Source organism: Taudactylus pleione, unplaced genomic scaffold (genome assembly GCF_031769625.1).
Source record: "Taudactylus pleione unplaced genomic scaffold, aTauple2 ptg000040l, whole genome shotgun sequence".
Classification (NCBI taxonomy): domain Eukaryota; kingdom Metazoa; phylum Chordata; class Amphibia; order Anura; family Myobatrachidae; genus Taudactylus; species Taudactylus pleione.
The window spans coordinates 34,564,544-34,584,691 of NW_028284442.1; the positions used below are offsets into that span (position 1 = coordinate 34,564,544).

The 20,148-nt window shown below is 46.4% G+C and overlaps 1 protein-coding gene across 3 annotated transcripts in view; it reads right to left on the reverse strand.

Moving 5' to 3' along the window:
• Window positions 1-20,148, reverse strand: part of ACOT9 (acyl-CoA thioesterase 9) — a 93,364-nt gene that overhangs the window by 63,763 nt on the left and 9,453 nt on the right. The window contains exons 3-7 of one of the 3 annotated variants that reach the window (XM_088455370.1): window positions 16,401-16,427; window positions 11,947-11,992; window positions 2,458-2,628; window positions 2,316-2,353; window positions 634-717 (exon numbers count right to left, since the gene is read on the reverse strand). In XM_088455370.1, the coding sequence (XP_088311496.1) occupies window positions 634-717; window positions 2,316-2,353; window positions 2,458-2,628; window positions 11,947-11,992; window positions 16,401-16,427 (366 nt within the window). The remainder of the gene's footprint in view (window positions 1-633; window positions 718-2,315; window positions 2,354-2,457; window positions 2,629-11,946; window positions 11,993-16,400; window positions 16,428-20,148) is intronic. The other 2 variants (XM_088455372.1, XM_088455373.1) reach the window with 2 other exon arrangements.

Genomic DNA, 20,148 nt, shown 5'->3' on the forward strand with positions numbered 1-20,148 from the left:
AATGCAGAAGGGGAGAGTACAGGCCCTTGTCCCAATTGTTGCAAGTACACAAGTGTGGCTTCAGGGGTTTATTCTAAAACCTGGCACTTCCAATCCTGTTTAGGTTTGAAATATAAATGAGTCTTGGTCATACTAGCCGTTGTTTCCCTAGTAAAATCATTGCCCTTTTAAAATTTCGGTCATAAACACGATCACAAGTGCCAGATTTTAGAACCCCCTGCTTAGCAAATAAACCCCTCAGTGCACACCACTGTGCTGCAGTCTTTACAAGCAGAGTGGTCATTAAGCCAAAGCCATCATGGCACTCCCACAGGGTAAATACTCTGATGGGGTGGCCAAATGCAATTCATCATTGCAAAGTTGTACATGGGAATGTATGAAAGGTAAACACATTAAAGGATATAAATTTGTTCAAAGATAATTGAATTAAAAGGGGAATTTAAGTAACCCAGACAACAGAATGCCTCATAGGTGATCAGATAGCACTTATTTTCCACAGGCAGACTCCATTCATGTGTACCACCAAGCTCTGTCCCCCCATTAATACAACCCTGCTGCCACCCTTTGGAAATGTATCTTCCCTCAGTATCCCCCCCGAAAAAACCCCCGAAACAAAACATTGACGTAACTCACCAATCTTGTCCACCAAGGCAGTGACTATTGACAGAGGAGAGGTGTGACGTGATTCAGATTTTGTGTGAGTGTAGCAGATGAGAACTGGAGCGGAGGGGATACAAAATCATTATACTCTACAGTAAACGCAGCACATATTTACCAACCTTCCATGTACCAACTATAGGACGTACACAATGCAAAAGGTGCAGAGTCCTAGGTTACGTGTTCTATCAGTTACTACAGTAGCATCTGCTAGAGATACCATGCAACTAGGCAAAGCACTAAGTTACAGACCACACTTTGCATCGGTGAACGATTTCTTTGAAATTACAATTAGGACGATTGTACATGACATTTTACGAGTACATGGTACATATGTTTTTAGAAATGAAGTATTCTTTAGAGATGGGTATATAATGAAACTAGGAACAAAAAAAATGGAAACATCTGAAATCCAGGCATTTCAAGACTGTCAAACAGGTAAATGACTATGTTATACCATGTTCTATCTGCTGTACAACATAGGGATATAAAGTTCTGCAGCAGAAATTAGGGCCTGATTCAGACCCACTTGCCAGGATGCGTTCGCACGTAGCCTGCCAATGTTTGCAATCTGCGCATGCATATAAGTTGCAGTGCGCGTGCGTGAACCAGTCCATTCGATCGCGAAGCGCTCACACCCTGTACACAGATGCCCCGCTAGAATGAGTGACAGGTCATGCCTTTTGTGGATGGTGACAGGGGGTGGTCGATGGAAACAGGGGTGTGGTGGTGTGTACACAGGCGTGTGTGCGTCTGAACACAGTTTCAGGGGCGTGCATAATTAAGATGCAGCGTCAGCATACACGTCACATTGCTGTATTACACACAGCAGCACGGGTATGGTCAGCCACAAGTGCTGCGTATGGGTCCGATGTTACAGATTGTTCCATACACTTCCTGGAGATTACGTGCACTACTAAGGGAAAGTGGGCGTCTTGCGACAGGCTGGTGGGCGTCTAAATTCGTACCGCAATCGCATTGCAAGACATAGTGGGCGTGCTAATGTCTTGCAAGCGATCGCGGAATTTGCATACTTTGGCAGCTGACGGCTGCATGCGAACGCATCCTAGCGAGCGAGTCTGAATCAGGCCCTTAGTACAATAAAAAAAAAGATGCACTTCGCTGTAACATTTGTACATGCTGTTGGTGCTGATCACAAGCTTGTAATGCAATCATGATATGGAAGATTGGATCTACAAGCGGCCTGGTCCTATATGCTTGTTCAGACAGCAGACTGTACAAAGGAAACACAATTTAAACAAGGTTGCAAAAAAATTTGCTCACTCTGCACAGAACACCATTATGGCTGCCAGATCCATGGGAATAGATCCAAAATGGAAAGGTTAAAGCAGATGACAACTCCTCACTCAGACCACTGAACTCAGCCTGAACTACTCTACAAATAATGGTCTGGAGAATGGACTACCAGGCAGCACTCTCGCTCCAAGCTGAGCAACTTGTATTAAGCTTTTTTAGGAACACAAGAGGCTGTAGGTACTGTATTTAACCATAGAACTCTGTATTCTGCAGCCTGAAAACGCAAGAAAAAGCCAAAATCCACATATGAAACAGCCTTATACTCTTCTCGCGAGTGTAAATTTGCTAGTGGGACTTGCAATCTCCTTTTATAGACAAGTTGATATAAATTAATATCGTACCTCCCAAGCTGTCCAGATCTTCAAGGATTCTACCAAACCTACAAACAACACAGCAACATTTGCTTAGAATTGAGACAATTTTCCAACAGGTTAACAACCTAATAACATGTAATTATTGATCCGTGAGAGGTGTTCACATTACCGGACATTATTGTATACATTCAGGTATTTTTCTCGCAGCTGAGGCTGGCTACCGAGCGGCAACATGACCTCGATGTAACTGTCCTTCATCCTGCGTGAGGGGAGATCTTGTTGCCTGCTGACTAACAGGGACTGTAGGGTCTTCCTATCTTCCATAGCTTGGACATGATCTCTATCAAAATGCAGAAGTATACTTTAAGCAACTTTATATACAAACAAACTTATCATAAACATCCTACTTTACTACGTGTCAGATAATTTTGTGACCTAACCTTGTAAAATAATGATGAAAAACAATTTAAAGCATAATGTGCATGTTTCTCTAGAAAAAAAACACCCAAACATTTGCAATATTGTAACGTTATGAAAAAGGGTGAGCGTTCACCTATTATAACATATTCTCAGTCAAAATCAGGGGTCAGCAACCCCTGGCATGTGTGTCAGAGGTAGTCCATAGAACACTTATTGTCACAATCGGGGGATTTGGAAGCTGTGTTCCCGGACTGGGCCTTGGACCTGTATTACTTGGCGCAGACGCTCGCTGGAGGAGACTTGGCCTATTAAAGTTTCTCCGCATGAGAGGGTGCAGCGAACTGATAGGAGTTTGAGGAATGTAGAGGTAGCGTGATAACTTGGAAACTACGTGGAGCGGCTGGACAGCCGTGGTTAGATGTTGGTAGCTGGGTGGCTACGTGGAGCGGCTGGATAGCCGTGGGTAGGCGTTGGTAGCTGAGTGGCTACGTGGAGCGACTGGATAGCCGTGTGGAGACGTTGGTAGCTGGGTGGCTACGTGGAGTGGCTGGATAGCCGTGTGGAGACGGTAGCTGGGTGGCTACGTGGAGCGGCTGGATAGCCATGTGGAGACGTTGCTAGCTGAGTGGCTACGTGGAGCGGCTGGACAGCCGTGTGGAGACGTTGGTAGCTGGGTGGCTACGTGGAGCGGCTGGACAGCCGTGTGGAGGCATTGGTAGCTGGGTGGCTACGTGGAGCGGCTGGATAGCCGTGTGGAGGCGTTGGTAGCTGGGAGGTGAATACTAGCAGGAAACACCTTTGGAGCGCAGTGGGAAGGCTCACTTAGCAGAACTAAGAAAATAGTTGCACTGGCAATTTGTGTCAGCGTTGGGGATCCTTTTATAGTAGATGCTGAGAGCTGACAGGCTGAGAAAGAAGGAGAAGATTGCTCATTGGTGGAACGGAGTCACATGGGCAATCCAAGATGGCCGCGCCCATGGAGCGCTACCTGGATGCAACCAGCGGAGACCAGCGATCAGCAGGAGCCGGCGTGGAAGCAGCACCGCAGCGGGACCCTCCAGAGGACAACAGAGGAGACCGCCCTGAGAGAGGAGTACAGCGCGGGAGCCAGAAGACAGCGCGGGTCAGCACCCGCAAAGGTAAGCGGCGGGGTCTAATACTGGGGTCTCCAGGGAAGCACGTGACAGTACCCCCTTCTTCAAGAGTGGCCACCGGACACTTCCTTGGTTTATGAGGAAATTTCATATGGAACGCTTTGACCAGACGGGGCGCATGGACGTCGGAGGCATTTATCCAGATTCGTTCTTCCGGACCATAATTTTTCCAGTCGATGAGGTATTGAAGACGATTGTATCGACAACGGGATTCTAAGATTCTGTCAACTTCGAACTCCTCTCCTTGCTGTGTTTGAACACTAGAAGCTTTGGGAAGGACCTTCTGAAATCGGTTTAAGATCAGTGGCTTTAGAAGAGAAATATAGAAAGAGCTTGGAATGCGAAGGAATGGAGGAAGTTTTAGCTTGTAGGCCACAGGATTCAAGACTTTGACAATTGGGAATGGACCAATGTACCGCGGGGCAAATTTCATTGAGGGTACTCGGAGTCTTAGGTTTCGGGTTGAGAGCCAGACCATATCCCCAGGTTGGAACTTGGGAACCGCTCGTCTATGGCGGTCAGCAAATCTCTTGTACCGAGCTGAGGTTTTAGTCAGAGAGGAACGAACCTTTTCCCAGATGTTGGAGAACCGTTGAAGAGACATCTTGGCCGCAGGCACATCTAATGTTGGAAGAAGAGGGAAATCTGGCACTCGAGGATGATGACCAAAAACTGTAAAAAAAGGAGTGGAGTTGGTGGACGTGTGATAATGATTATTGTGAGCAAATTCGGCCCAAGGAAGAAGTTCAATCCAGTCATCTTGGGAGGAGGAGACAAAAGTGCGCAGGAACTGTTCCAGGTCTTGATTGACCCTTTCGGTCTGACCATTGGTCTGGGGGTGATAAGCGGTAGAAAATTTGTTTTATTTGAAGGGCAGAGCAGAGTGACCTCCAAAACTTCGCTACGAACTGTACTCCCCTGTCGGAGATGATCTCTTGAGGAAGGCCGTGGAGCTTGAAGATCTCTTTTATAAAACTCTGGGCGAGCAGAGGTGCAGACGGAAGCCCAGTAAGAGGTACAAAATGAGCCATTTTGGAAAAGCGATCCACGATAACCCAAATGGTGTTGTGGCCCCGAGATGGAGGAAGATCAGAGATGAAATCCATAGAGAGATGAGTCCATGGCTTAAATGTAATTGCAAGGGGCTGGAGTTGACCGTGTGGAACCCGCTGAGGTATTTTATGTTGGGCACACTTGATGCATGACGATACGTAATACCTGACGTCCTTTTTCATCGAAGGTCACCAATAGGACCGCTTGATGAATTCAAGGATTTTATCCATACCCAAGTGTCCAGAGAACCGGGAAGCATGGGCCCAATGCAGCAACCTCTAGCGGAGTTCTGGAGCAACAAAAGTCTTCCCAACCGGGGGCATAGAAGATAATTTGGTAGAGGCGAAGAAAGCGGGACTTAGGATTGGTTGGGGCTGTTCCATGGGTAGATCAGGGTTGCTTGTCATGGAACAGGAGAGTGCGTCGGCTTTGAGATTTTGTGAGCCGGGGCGATAGGAGAGTTTGAAGTTAAATCTGGAGAAAAACATTGCCCACCGGGCTTGACGAGGGTTCAAGCAATTTGCAGATTTAAGATAAAGAAGGTTCTTGTGATCTGTAAAAAATGGTAATGGGGTAGTGAGCTCCTTCTAGAAGATATCGCCATTCTTCGAGGGCTAGTTTCATGGCGAGTAGCTCTTGATCTCCGATGGTGTAGTTCTTTTCTGCAGGCAAAAACTTCCGGGAAAAGAAACCACAAGGATGAAGTTTTTCATCTTCAAATCGCTGGGAGAGCACAGCACCGACACCTTCAGAGGATGCGTCCACCTCCAGGATAAATGGCCGGGTGGAATCCGGTTGCTTTAAGATGGGAGCGGAGATGAAGGCTTGCTTAAGGAGCTGAAATGCCGAGGTAGCTTCGACGGGCCACTTAGTTGGATCTGCTCCCTTACGGGTGAGGGCAGTAATAGGAGCTACCAGTGTAGAAAAACCTTTCACAAACTTGCGATAATAGTTGGCAAATCCTAAGAACCTTTGAATGGCTTTTAAGGAAGACGGAAGAGACCAATCAAGAATGGCTTGTAGCTTTGAAGAATCCATTTGAAGGCCTGTTCCGGAGATGATGTACCCCAGGAATGGTAGAGACTTCAAAGAGACACTTCTCTAATTTGCAAAAAAGTTGATTGGACCGCAACCTCAGAAGGACTTCTTTCACCTGGTCTCGATGAGTTTGGAGGTCTTGAGAAAAAATCTAAATGTCGTCCAAGTAAACGACCACACACTTGTACAAAAGATCCCGGAAGATTTCGTTGACGAAAAACTGGAAGACGGCTGGAGCGTTACAGAGGTCGAAGGGCATAATGAGGTATTCGTAGTGCCCATCCCTGGTGTTGAAGGCCGTTTTCCCATTCATCGCCTGGACGGATACAAATTAAAATTATAGGCCCCTCTTAGGTAGAGTTTGGTAAAAACTGTGGATCCCTTGACTCTATCGAATAACTCCGTTAGGACAGGAAGAGGGTAGCGATTCTTAATAGTTATTTCATTAAGGCCCCGGTAGTCAATGCACGGGCGCAGCCCCCAGTCTTTCTTTTTTACGAAGAAGAATCCAGCCCCGGCTGGAGACGTGGAAGGTCGAATGAAGCCTTTACTTAAGTTTTCCTTGATGTACTCTGACATGGCTTGAGTCTCAGGGAGAGATAGAGGGTAGGTTCGGCCTCTAGGAGGATTCTTTCCGGGAATGAGATCAATGGGACAGTCCCAATCACGATGGGGAGGTAATAGATCCGCGCTCTGTTTGCTAAAGACGTAAAAAAAAACACCATAAACTTTGGGCAGGTTATTAGAATCCTGTAAGACGGAAGATCGAACAGGTACTACCTGCTGAAGGCAGCCTTTGAAACAATTGGGACCCCAAGAGGTTATTTGCATGGTGGTTCAATCGATTTGTGGTGAATGTCTCTGTAGCCAGGGTAGTCCGAGGACTAAAGAATGAGAGGCTTTGGGAATCACTAGGAAGGACAGTTGTTCGGTATGGAGCACTCCAATGGTAAGTCTAAGTGGTGCTGTACGATGGGTGATGGTTCCACTAGTAATGAGACTACCATCGATGGCGGTTAAAGTGATGACTCGAGGCAACGCTTCTATGGGGATTTGATGTTTCTGGGCAAAGTCCGTAGTGACAAAGTTCTCTGCTGCTCCAGAATCTAGAAGAGCTAATACAGCTTTGGAACCTCGAGGAAGCTTTAAATGAGCCTGGATGGTGGAATCAGACTTCCTATGTGATTCAATGGCAACTCCTAACTTAACCTCTCTGTCATAAGTTAGGAGGAGGCGTTTCCCGGACGAATTGGACGGATGGGACAGGATCTAACTAAATGCTGAGAAGATCCGCAGTACATACAGAGATTCTGGGCCTGATTCAGACCCACTCGCAAGCGGCTGTCCGCTCGCAAGTGGGTCGATGTTGTGCTCTGCGCATGCGCACGACGGCGGGAGCTCCGTCGTGCGCATGCGCCAGACGCGACGAGCGAAGGACTTTCCTTCGCTCGTTGTGTCTGATCAAAGGGGGCGTGCTGTCGATGTTGATTGACAGCACACCCCCTTTGGTGGGCGTGCCGGGGACGTGCCTCCCTGACAGGGGCGTTCCCAAGGGAACGCCTCCCATCAGAAGCCGGCCCACTGACATCACTAGTGATGTCAGTGGGAGTGATTTTGGCTCTGATGGAGCCAAAATCACTCCGGGGCTTGCGGTTGAAAACCTCAACCGCAGGCTCCGGCTCGCAGTTTCGATGGTCGCGATGGTCAAGACCATCGCGGCCATCAAACTGCACGCTCGTATAGGCTGTGGGTGGTGACCCACAGCTATACGAGCGTCCAGGAGGACGCTCCATTTTTATGGAGGGCGGCCCTCATTCAGAGCGTGCGCTCTGCTCAGAGCGTACGGCTCTGAATGAGGGCCTCTGTCTCTGCCTTTTCTGTCGTTCCTCAGCCGATAAATGAGAGCGGTTGACCTGCATGGGTTCCTCGCCCATAGGAGGAGAGGGTAAACGGGAAGCTGGACATGGCCTTCTGCGATCAAGTCTGCCTCTTTCCAAGGCACGCTCCCTATGACGAAGATCCACCTTGTTGCAAATGGACATCAAACCGTCCAAGTTGGTTGGGAGGTCACGGGAAGTTAAGTCATCTTTGAGTCTTTCTGAAAGACCACTCCAGAAGGCAGCGATGAGAGCATCCTCGTTCCAATTGAGTTCTGAGGCCAGAGTTTGGAACTGGACTACATATTGACCGACGGTCCTGCTACCCTGATGGAGGCGTAGAATATCAGCTGATGCGGAAGTGGTTCTTCCCGGTTCGTCAAAGATCTTGCGAAATGTGGAAATAAATTCGGAATAGTTGGAGAGCAGAGGATCCGACTTTTCCCAAAGGGGCGAGACCCAGTCGAGTGCTTGGCCAGAGAGCAGAGAGATAATATATGCCACCCTGGTTCTGGCTGTCGGAAAATTGGCGGATTGTAGCTCGACCTGGATTTCGCATTGGTTTAAAAAACCCCTGCATAATTTGGGGTTGCCATCGAACTTGCTCGGAGGGGAAAGCTGAAGACGAGCAGGAGGTAGAAGCGGGGGAGCAGGTGACACCACAGGAGGAGAGGCAGCTTGGGAGCCAGCGGGAGCGGGATGAGACAATAAGGACTGATTGTTGCCCAAGCGTGACGACATATCTTGGATGAACTGGATCAATTGGGCCTGAGAGGTCTCCTGTCTTTCCAGACGAGATAGTACATCCTGCTAGGGATCTACCCCAGATCCTTGACCACTTGCCGAGTCCATCTGCCAGTGCAAACTGTCACAATCAGGGGATTTGGAAGCTGTGTTCCCGGACTGGGCCTTGGACCTGTATTACTTGGCACAGACGCTCGCTGGAGGAGACTTGGCCTAATAAAGTTTCTCCGCATGAGAGGGTGCAGCGAACTGATAGGAGTTTGAGGAATGTAGAGGTAGCGTGATAACTTGGAAACTACGTGGAGCGGCTGGACAGCCGTGGTTAGATGTTGGTAGCTGGGCAGCTACGTGGAGCGGCTGGATAGCCGTGGGTATACGTTGGTAGCCGAGTGGCTACGTGGAGCGGCTGGATAGCCGTGGGTAGACGTTGGTAGCCGAGTGGCTACGTGGAGCGGCTGGATAGCCGTGTGGAGACATTGGTAGCTGGGTGGCTACGTGGAGCGGCTGGATAGCCGTCGGTAGGCGTTGGTAGCTGAGTGGCTACGTGGAGCGGCTGGATAGCCATGTGGAGACGTTGGTAGCTGGGTGGCTACGTGGAGCAGCTGGATAGCCGTGTGGAGACGTTGGTAGCTGGGTGGCTACGTGGAGCGGCTGGATAGCCGTGGGTAGGCGTTGGTAGCTGAGTGGCTACGTGGAGCGGCTGGATAGCCGTGTGGAGACGTTGGTAGCTGGGTGGCTACGTGGAGCGACTGGACAGGCGTGTGGAGACGTTGGTAGCTGGGTGGCTACGTGGAGCGGCTGGATAGCCGTGTGGAGACGTTGGTAGCTGGGTGGCTACGTGGAGCGGCTGGATACCCGTGTGGAGACGTTGGTAGCTGGGTGGCTACGTGGAGCGGCTGGATAGCCGTGTGGAGACATTGGTAGCTGGGTGGCTACGTGGAGCGGCTGGATAGCCGTGTGGAGACGTTGGTAGCTGGGTGGCTACGTGGAGCGGCTGGATAGCCGTGTGGAGACGTTGGTAGCTGGGTGGCTACGTGGAGCGGCTGGATAGCCGTGTGGAGGCGTTGGTAGCTGGGAGGTGAATACTAGCAGGAAACACCTTTGGAGCGCAGTGGGAAGGCTCACTTAGCAGAACTAAGAAAGTAGTTGCACTGGCAATTTGTGTCAGCGTTGGGGATCCTTCTATAGTAGACGCTGAGAGCTGACAGGCTGAGAAAGAAGGAGAAGATTCCTCATTGGTGGAACGGAGTCACATGGGCAATCCAAGATGGCCGCGCCCATGGACCGGAGGATAGCGCTTCCCGGATGCAACCAGCGGAGACCAGCGATCAGCAGGAGGCGGCGTGGAAGCAGCACCGCAGCGGGACCCTCCAGAGGACAACAGAGGAGACCGCCCTGAGAGAGGAGTACAGCGCGGGAGCCGGAAGACAGCGCGGGTCAGCACCCGCAAAGGTAAGCGGCGGGGTCTGATACTGGGGTCTCCAGGGCAGCGTGTGACACTTATGTGGCACGGCATCTAACTGGGAGCAATATCAGGCTCATGGTGCTGTGCCAGGAGGGGGACCTGTAGTCACTTCCTCCTCCTCTGCACAACGCGTGTAGGTCACAGTCAGAGTTGGTTCACAATATTATTGTAAAGTGTGCTGTCCCATCTCTCTGCATGGGTTCCAGTGGCAGAAGTAATTGGGATGGAATTCTGTTAGGTATATATAGATTATAAGGGGCATGGAGAGAGACCTGATAGCATATAAGGGGCAGGTGGATGGACATGATGGTATGTAAGGAGCAGGTGGAGAGATCTGATGGCATGTAAGGAGCAGGTGGAGAGATCTGATGGCATGTAAGGGCTAGGTGGAGGGACCTGATGGCATATAATGGGTAGGTGGAGGGACCGGATGGCAAGGGGCAGGTGGAGGGACCGGATGGCATAATAGGGGTATGTGGAGGGACCTGTTGGCATAAATAGGGCATATGGAGGGACCTGATGGCATATAGAGGAGACTTATGGAATAAAAGGGTCATATGGAGGGGTCAGAGAGGTACCATATTAGCAAAATTCTTCACCTCTTTTTCCACTTACTGATGTGTGTATCCAGAGATGCGACGACCGATGGGCCGACATATCGTACAGCTGGTAGACTTTACACAATATGTCGGGCACCGGCTCCATTCACCTGCCTGGCGTCCGCAGTTGAGTCGTTCTAACGGCCCTACGTGCAGGTCGACAAAACAACCCCGATGGACTACCTGCAGGAGCGAGCATGGCCCGACATAGAGGGTACACATTTGCAGATGTGGGCGATATGTTGGTCTGATCTGCCGGATCGGGTGACATATCGTCTAATGTGTACCCACCGTTAGTCTAGCTCCTGTTGAGCAGGGATCTTAATTGAACTTTTTTGCACACTCTGTTGTATACAGATATGCCCTCATAGACCTAGTCTCAATACGCCATGCAACACGAGTAATTCGCCAGGTCCTGTGCGACGCTCCTTGCGCCAAGAATCTTTTTCGCCCGTAAATGCGTCTTAGTCAAAATGCGATGCAACTAAGATGCACCAGGAGACTGCATGATTGATTTGATAATTTGATATGCGACACTTCTATATCTGTGTGCGACTGAGTCTGTAAACGAAGCACAACGGAACTTGGCGTGGAAAAAAGACGTGGCCTCTGCATCCAAGCATTTCGTATACAGATTCATAATCAGTCGCTTAGAAAATTAATCAGAGCAGTCTCCTGGCTAGTCTTAGTCGCGTTGGGCAAAAATTATGCTCGGCGCGAGGAGGGTCGCACGGGACCTGGTGCGCAGAAATGGGCTGTTTGCAGTGACTGCAGCAATAGTGTACTGTATGAGGACAGATCTGTAGATGTGATGCGCAATTGAGCCCTATAATCTCATACAGGTTGTCATACAATGCCCTGATTTTACTACAGTCACAAAGTTTGGTTCTCTGTACTCTGGAAGCAAAAGAAAAATATGGGACATTTGCTGCTCTTATTGCTTGCGGTCAGAATAGTGTTATTAACCCTTTATTTCCAATATGTGCTCCTCTGTCTTGTAGATCCTAAGGGGTATATTTACTAAAGTGAGAGTTTTTAGAAGTAGAGATGTTGCCCATAGCAACCAATCAGATTCTACTTCATATTTAACTAGCACCTTCTAGAAGATAATAGCTAGAATCTGATTGGTTGCTATCGGCAACATCTCCACATCTAAAAATTCTCACTTTAGTAAATATCTTCTAAGAGTCTTCTAAATTAGGTTTCAGTGAACAAAGTTATTGGTTAGCAAACTTTTGTTATCAGTAAAAATATTTCCAAAGTCTGGTAACCATACAGCAGAGGCCTCAGTAGATTAATGGACTATACCTCCAGTTTGTAGAGGCTCCAACTATTTCCCTCAGTTTATTGCGCACTGAAATGAGAATCAGATGGACATTGTTACTGGACGACACAAATAATGTGCAGCGGTAAACAAATCTGATAAGACGTGCAAATGAGGACAAGAGGAGCAAGAGAAGCAGCAGCAACTGGAAAATCCCAGAATAGTATAATCCTTTACAGCGAAAGATCTCTGCCAACGTACAAATCTAACAATAGAGTAATGTTTTGGGTATTCTAAAGTAACCGTAAACCTGAAACATTGTAGATATTAGTGTAAGAGTGGGTGTATGTGCTGTATTGTCATTTTAAATGAATGTCAGTTAAACTCTGTTCAAATGATAATTCGGAAGCTACTGATTGTACAGGTCACCTTAACGACGTGAAGCGCTCACGTCACACTTCAATAAACTGAAAATGAGAGCAAAGTGGTTTCCATTATCAGTTTCCTTATTGCTTTGTATTCCCTAGAAATACACAGATATATACATTGTGAGATTAGAAGATATCTATCAATCAGCCATAACATTAAAACCACTCGCATTTAAAGAAAATAACATTGATTATCTTGTTACAATGGCACCTGTCAAGGGGTGGGATATATTAGGCAGCAAGTTAACACTCAGTTCTTAAAGTTAATGCGTTGGAAGAAGGAAAAATGGGCAAGTGTAAGGAACTAAACGACTGACAAGCGCAAAATTGTAATGGCTAAAGGACTGGGTGTTCCTGGTATGTAGTGGTTAGTACCTACCGAAAGTGGTCTGAAGGAGAACGACTGGTGAACCAGCGACAGGGTCATGGGCGCCCAAGGCTCATTAATGTGCATGGGAGTGAAGGCTAACCTGTCTGGTCCTACCCCACAGAAGAGCTAAACGTTAATGCTGGCTATGATAAAATGGTGACAGAATGCACGTTGCATCTCAGCTTGCTGCCTATGGGGCTGCGCAGCCGCAGACCATTCAGAGTGCCCATGCTGACCCTTTCTACTGCCAAAAGCGCCTGCAGTGGGCACGTGACTGTCAGAACTAGACCATGGAGCAATGGAAGGTGACCAGGTCGTGAAATACGGTTTCTTTTATATCATATGGACTGCCAAGTGCATGTGCATTGTTTACCGGGAGAAGAGATGGCACCAGGAGCACTATGGAAGAAGGCAAGCCTGCGGAGGCAGTGTGATGTGCTGGGCAATGTTCTGCTGTGACACATTGGGTCCTGACATTCATGCGTATGTTACTTTGACACATACCTACCTATCTAAACATTGTTGCAGACCAAGTACAACCCTTCATGGCAACAGTATTCCCTGATGGCAATGGCAACTTTCAGCTGAAAAATGCGCCCTGCCACACTGCAAATATTGTTCTGGAATGGTTTGAGGAACATGACAAAGAGTTTAAGGTGTTGACTTGGCCTCCAAGATCCCTAGATTTCGATACGATCGAGCATCTGTGGCATATGCTGGAAAAACAAGTCTGAGCCATGGAGGCCCTTCTTCGCAACTTACAGGACTAAAAAAGGATCTGCTGCTAACATATTGGTGCCAGATACCACAGGACACCTCCAGAGGTCTTGTGGAGACCATGTCTTGATGGGTCAGAGCTGATTTGGTGGCATGAGGGGGACCTACACAATATTAGACAGGTTGTTTCAGTCACAAAAATGAAAAATAAAAAATCCCCGTGTATGTATGTGTTATATATATACCCAAATATATACACACAGAGGCTTGGCACTCCTCCTCTATTACGTGGTGATAGAATAGTGTGGGTTACTGGCTTCAGTGCAACATGTTGGTAAAAATAGCCAAATGGTTCTGGCCCATGAATGCAACTGACACTACATTGCCTTTACTAAAAAATTCCTCTATCGTCCCATGTTTTAAACGTGGTAAAAACATCAGTGATTGGATAGTCCACATGGATATTTCTGGCTTTGGCAATAGTAACACATCACATTTCCTTATCAAGAGACCTGGGAATTATAAGTGTTTGGGGTGTACAACCTGCGGCTTTTTGGAGATAGGGGACAGTTTTGTACATCCCCATACTGGATATAGATATAAGATCAGGCACATTCTCACATGCACCAGTCAATACATCATGTACTACATCTGATGCCCATGTGGGCATCTTTACATAGGTAAAATGACTAGACAGTTTTGTGAGCGCATGGCGCTCCACAGATCCGCGATCTGACAAGTCCTCTCCGGCAAAGATAACGATCAGCCAGTGGCCCGTCATTTTAAGGCTTGTAGACATAATTTATCTACATTGCGTTCTAAAATGATTGACCACATCCCTGAGAATATTAGAGGAGGAGATAGGGCGACACAGTTATCACGGGCTGAAGCCGCTGGATCTTTCGCCTTGACACAGTTCAGCCACACGGGCTGAATGAAACATTGTCACTCACATGATTTAATTAGTATCACATTTCTTATTGCTTATCATGTGATTTATATTTGTCATTTGGGCATCATCTTTATTGTTTCTACTGATTCTGCATCCAACTGGATTCCGATTTTATATATATCTTTTGTTGTGTTTTACTGTCTGTACATTGGTGATGGTTTGACACTTATTTGTTTACAGTGTTACCATGATGAGCCTGCTGCCGAAATCGCGCTTCCTGTGTGGTGCGTAGTGATGACGTCAGGCTCAGTCTCTGGCAGACGGCGGGGGGGGAGCACTCGTGGTGTGTCTGTATCTGTATTTAGGTAAGTGTATTGTCTTGTTCTGTATTCTTCCTGACGAACGTCCGAAAGGACTGAAACGTTGAAATATACACACACACACACACACACACATATACACACACATAGAGTATATATCATTCATACATACGCATAGATAATTATATCTATCTGTACAAAGATCAACAAAAACAACATAGAAAGACCACACTTCAATGTGCTTAACAAATTCTAAATACTAGATAATATTAATAACTAAATCCTTTCGAAGACCAAATGATTTTCAACACAAACTGAAAAGGTAAAAAAAAAAAAAAAATCACAATAAATGTAGCACAGAATAAAACAGAAAATGCTGTAAGATGGAATATGAAGCCACCCTTTCTTCTCAGTCTCGAAGAGATACATAAGCAAACAGCAGGCAAACCGCTGACAAGCACAGAAGTAAGTTTCACAGCCAGCAAAGGGAGGATGGAAATAGTTTGGAAACTGATTATTCAGAATACATGCACCAGTGCATTTTCCTGTCTGGTTCTGCGTTGGAAACACCAGATTGAGGCGATCATTAATGATTAATTTTTATATTTACCACGAATTAGGTGAATTAAGTAATACATTTCCTCAGATTTATTTATTTTTTATTTTTTTGATTGGCTGCAGTCAGGATGGCTCAGGTCTCATATCAGCGGTGTCTGCGAGACACTATATCAGTGCTTTCCTTATATCCTGTCATGAGATAGCATAGAGATCTGACTGCAGAAACCCTACTTCCCTGGTAAGAGATGGGTAAAACTGTAAACCACTATCAATTAATGGTATTTAAAACAAATTATATTTTTGAAGGGAATTTACACATTTATCAATAGTTGTTGACATTATGAACAGAAAAGCGTTAGGGTTAGGCTGCCGTTAGGGTTACATAGTATTGTCGACATTCGCACAAATCGACACCTTCTTGCTGCATCTGTGATCCCAGAGCTGCAACAGAGGCCGCAGCCAAACATCACCATCAGAAAAATAGCGACCATCAGTCACGATTGTGGTCCCTTTGGCCATGCTGTGATAGCTAAAGCGTACTGCAGCCTGACCGGGTCCTGGCGTCTTATGAGGCCAGGAAGTCTGAGTCTGGTATCAGCACTCCCCATCGCCGTCCCTACCCCCTCAATCTCTTCTGCCTGTCAATCAGACAGAGGCTTGGGGAACTCCGTGCAGCATCGCAAGACCCATTCTGCATATGCGCAGAAGGAGTCCTATGCAAGCCCAGAGTAGAAAACATCGGAGATAACAGCTAACCTAATGGTTAGTGCACATCTCTGTATCAAGCCCAGCGCTCAATAACCTCTATACGAATGTCTATCGCTCCTCTGTTCACCCGTGTCCATATGATAATATATGACAGTGTCCATATGACAATCTAAACCATTATGTCACTGGTACTGTTAAATGGTTTTGATATTATTATAAAAAAAAAAATTATATCATTAAGCTGGTACTGGCATTGGAGTATTAATGTGTTTTGGCGAACGGTTAAATTCATTATTGAGCAACACATTCATGTAAAGTGGTTTATTAAACTGCAGCAGTGCTTCTATGAAATATTCATTAGATAGTTATAGTGTGCGCAATTAGGACTATGACAGTTTAACAACGCACCTAATGTGTCCCCGCAATCCAGAGCAAAATGCACAGGAGGCAAGAGGGGTAAAGCAAGGAGATCGGCTACAAACATGCTTTATGTTACCACACACACCGTCATTGACATGGACAGGTATGCATCCTGTAAGGAAAGATACAATTTATACAAACAAGGTATAAAGAAGGCTGCACAAAGATTATAAATGAAGCCTAGTAACAGACTCTTGTAATGTCTCATTGGATCCATGGAGGCGCTGATGCAGAGTGAATAGTATTCGTGTGACCTGGCTCTGAGCATTCACAGAAAAATGGCTGCACTTATGCATTTCAATGCAGATTACTCCTGGATAGAGGGGACATGGGTGTCCTGACATACACATTGTACATTAAAGGTGTGATCACGTAATTGTTAATAGATACAGACTGGTATAAAGAGGCTGGGCGCCTCTGAAAGCCTTATTATTCGCAGGTGGTTAGGGGCAAGAACAAACAGCAGATGATGACTGATCCCAGCACTAGCGCTCTGCTTTGGGAAGGCTCCGTACATGAAACAGGGAATTATTTCTGCTGTATTACAGAGGTTGTCGCAGTTATATCACAAGTGTTTTTTGAAAATAGGCAGTTGACATAGACAACCAAGATGTGCCACTGTTGCTGACCAGCACACATTTTAAGTTAGCTGCCACTTTGCATATGGCGGGAATTTCATCTTTTTTAATGAATGCAAATTGCATCTGCAAGTTAGGGCACAATTATGGCCAACTCTGCATCAGTCCCAAAATGCTTAAAACAATTTTTTCCCATGCTCGCTGCCCAACGCAGTCCAGTGATTACCTGGTGTTCTCTCTTTCCAACAGTACATTGCTGCCAGTGCTTAGCTGGCTCCAGAGCCTACTAGAAATCCAGGTCCATTTCCCTCGGAACACAGCATAGACTATATTATGCAAGCTAAATCACAGCCAGAGGGGCCAGACATCATATCAATGTCCAATCTCATCAGGAGACCAGCTTACATAAAGCTGGGTACACACTGCCCGATCAAATGATCGGCCAATATATCGTGCACCCGTCGGCCAGTGTGTGCAGACGATATGTCTGTGAACGTCGTTCACAGACATATCGGCCCTCAGCAAGTGTGTACGGGCGCCGGGACCTGCGGCCAGACACAGATGATGGCCGTTGTTTGAACAACCATCATATGCAGATATGTCTGCATATCACTCGATCTGCAGATATATCTGTCAGGTGTGTACCCAGCATTAGGCGGCCCTGCTTTGTTAGACAGTTAACAGGATGTCAGAGGACACCACATTTACACAAGACCACTGGGGCAGAGGGGTTATGAACGACCATTTCATTACGTACTGGCCACACACCGTGCATACTTATTTTTCAAAGTTTAGATGGAGTAACTTTCAAATGGCTGTAGCTCTTTTCTATATTTATGTGAATTCTGTGACATATTAGTTTATGAGGTTCTCTATACAGCTTGATAGATTAGATATCAATTGAGCTACAGCAGCTCATCATAAAAATGTGCATAAGGGTATATAAAGCCCTCTGCATGGACACTGGGGATCATGCTACTGAGGAAGTTGTGGGCTATTCCACAACGAAACACGTTTGGCACCCCGTGGGCAACGACTACAGCACCAGTTCAGGCTCTTTTGGACCCCTTTCCGGACCAGCACCATCTTTCTTCTCCAGCCTTATGTTCTTCATTTTCAAAACGCCATTGCAGCGATTTCTGCATGTACATCGGGTTGTGATCAACCAATCTAAGGACCTCATTCAGATGCGGTCATTAGTTGCACGCGGTCGCACTGAATCAGGGTGGCAGCTTGCATCCTGAACGACCGCCTCCTTGTCGATCGCTAAGCTGTGGGTTAACACCCACAGCTCTAGCGACCGACATGGGTGATGGTCGTGATGGTCAAGATCATCGCGACCATCGGGGCTTACGACCAGACCCTAAGGTTGGGTCTGGGCACTCGTAAGCCCCAGGGACCTTCCTGCTATGATCGAGCAGGAAGCTCCCCACTGACATCAGCAATGATGTCAGTGGGGCCGCCCCCAAACGGCAAGCGGTCCGGCGGGAAGGCCTCCGTTTGGGCAGGCACGCCCCCTGCCCGCCTCCCAAACGGGGCGAGCTGTCACTCACCATCGACAGCTCGCCCCGTCTGCTGCGAGACCCCTAGTGACGGAGCATCCGTCGCTAGCCAGGTCTCCCGCATGCGCATGACGGAGCCGGCTCCGTCGTGCACATGCCCAATAGGGGCAACATCGAGTCGGTTGCAAGCGCTTAGCGCTTGCGGCCGACTCTGAATGACCCCCTAAATCTGGTAATTACTAACAAGCTGGATAATATCCCGGATTTACTCAATGAGGCTAGTGACTGCTATAACAATAATGTCATTCGCCACTTGAACTGAGACTTTTACTTTTCCATTTTTTAGCTTATTTTTTTCATACTGCAATCATCTCATTTTTTTTATGCATACACCTGTTTTTTATATATTTGGATTTATAGCGACAACATATGCAATTGTGTTATAGGTCATATATATTTTTATACATGAAATTACAGTAATAAACTGTTTTCTAACCAAGCCGTATAGATTCTCACATAATATGCACATGCGTTTTCTTATTTCGTTAGTAATTTAGATTTTATGATGTGTCCATTTAATTGTTATACAAATGTTAAATAATTAATTTCTTGATTGATTGATTTATGGTATAATTATCTAGGTTTATTAGCGCTGTTCTACTTCTTGTTTTTTCTATCTATAAAACAAATCGACTTAATGCAAGTTTGAAACTTTGCTGAAGTTACAATAATTTAAAGGCAGCGTCTCTGTCACACAAAATAATTTAGTAGCAGAGGTGGATCTTTCATATGGACTGGACCTTGGATTGATTCACATGTTTTCTATAGCCTAATAAGGAAATGTAGGATAAATTACAAACTACCAGAGTAGAGATAAAAGCATCTTACTGGGGACTTTCATCTTGGACCTCACGACCCAAGGGAAAAGTCCCCATGCCATTTAGGGTAGGTCTCCACATAACCAGAGAAGTTAAGTTGATGCCATGATGCCAAATGCCACGCCTGCTAGTGCTTCGTGATATAACAACATGTGTGGGTGTGATGGCATGTAACACATGCAAAAATAAAATTAAAAAAAGGCCACTTAGCAGGCATTCACACTTCTGTCTGTCAGCACATTGTGTTACCAGTGTTATAACTGTATGTTCTCACATCATGCAAAGTACATTCTCCAGCATTGTGCTGGAATCAGTAACATGACTGTTGGAATTAATCACATATTGTTATTTTTATCCATATTACAAAACAGGAAACACGGCTTGAGCAGCACCCGGCCTTGCTATATCATACCAGTGTTGCAGGCTAGATAAAGGACACCATTATTTAAATTAGTGATAATACATTAAGAGAAAATTCATTAGATATGATTTGGGGTTATGGTTGTGAATGTTGTGCAGTCAATTTTTCAGAATATCAGAACACTTGGATCAGCTTCATGCGGTGTCTGAATGGTTAACCCACACATTATTCATAAATGCCACTGTATCATAAAGAGTGTTATATAAGGTTTGTGATGAGTTGTGTGTTGGCAGTGTAGGCATACACATCATCTCAACCACAATCATTCCAAATTTCTCAGTTTACAGAGAACTATGGTGGCTATCACAACTGGATTAACATCAGCCCATAAATAGAAAGCCGTTTCATTCCCCAGACAGTAGCGATACGTTTATTCCGCCACCTTTTGCCAAAAAACAGTTGACAATATTTTTGTATATTAAATTGATTTTGTATATTAAATTGATTTGTGTGT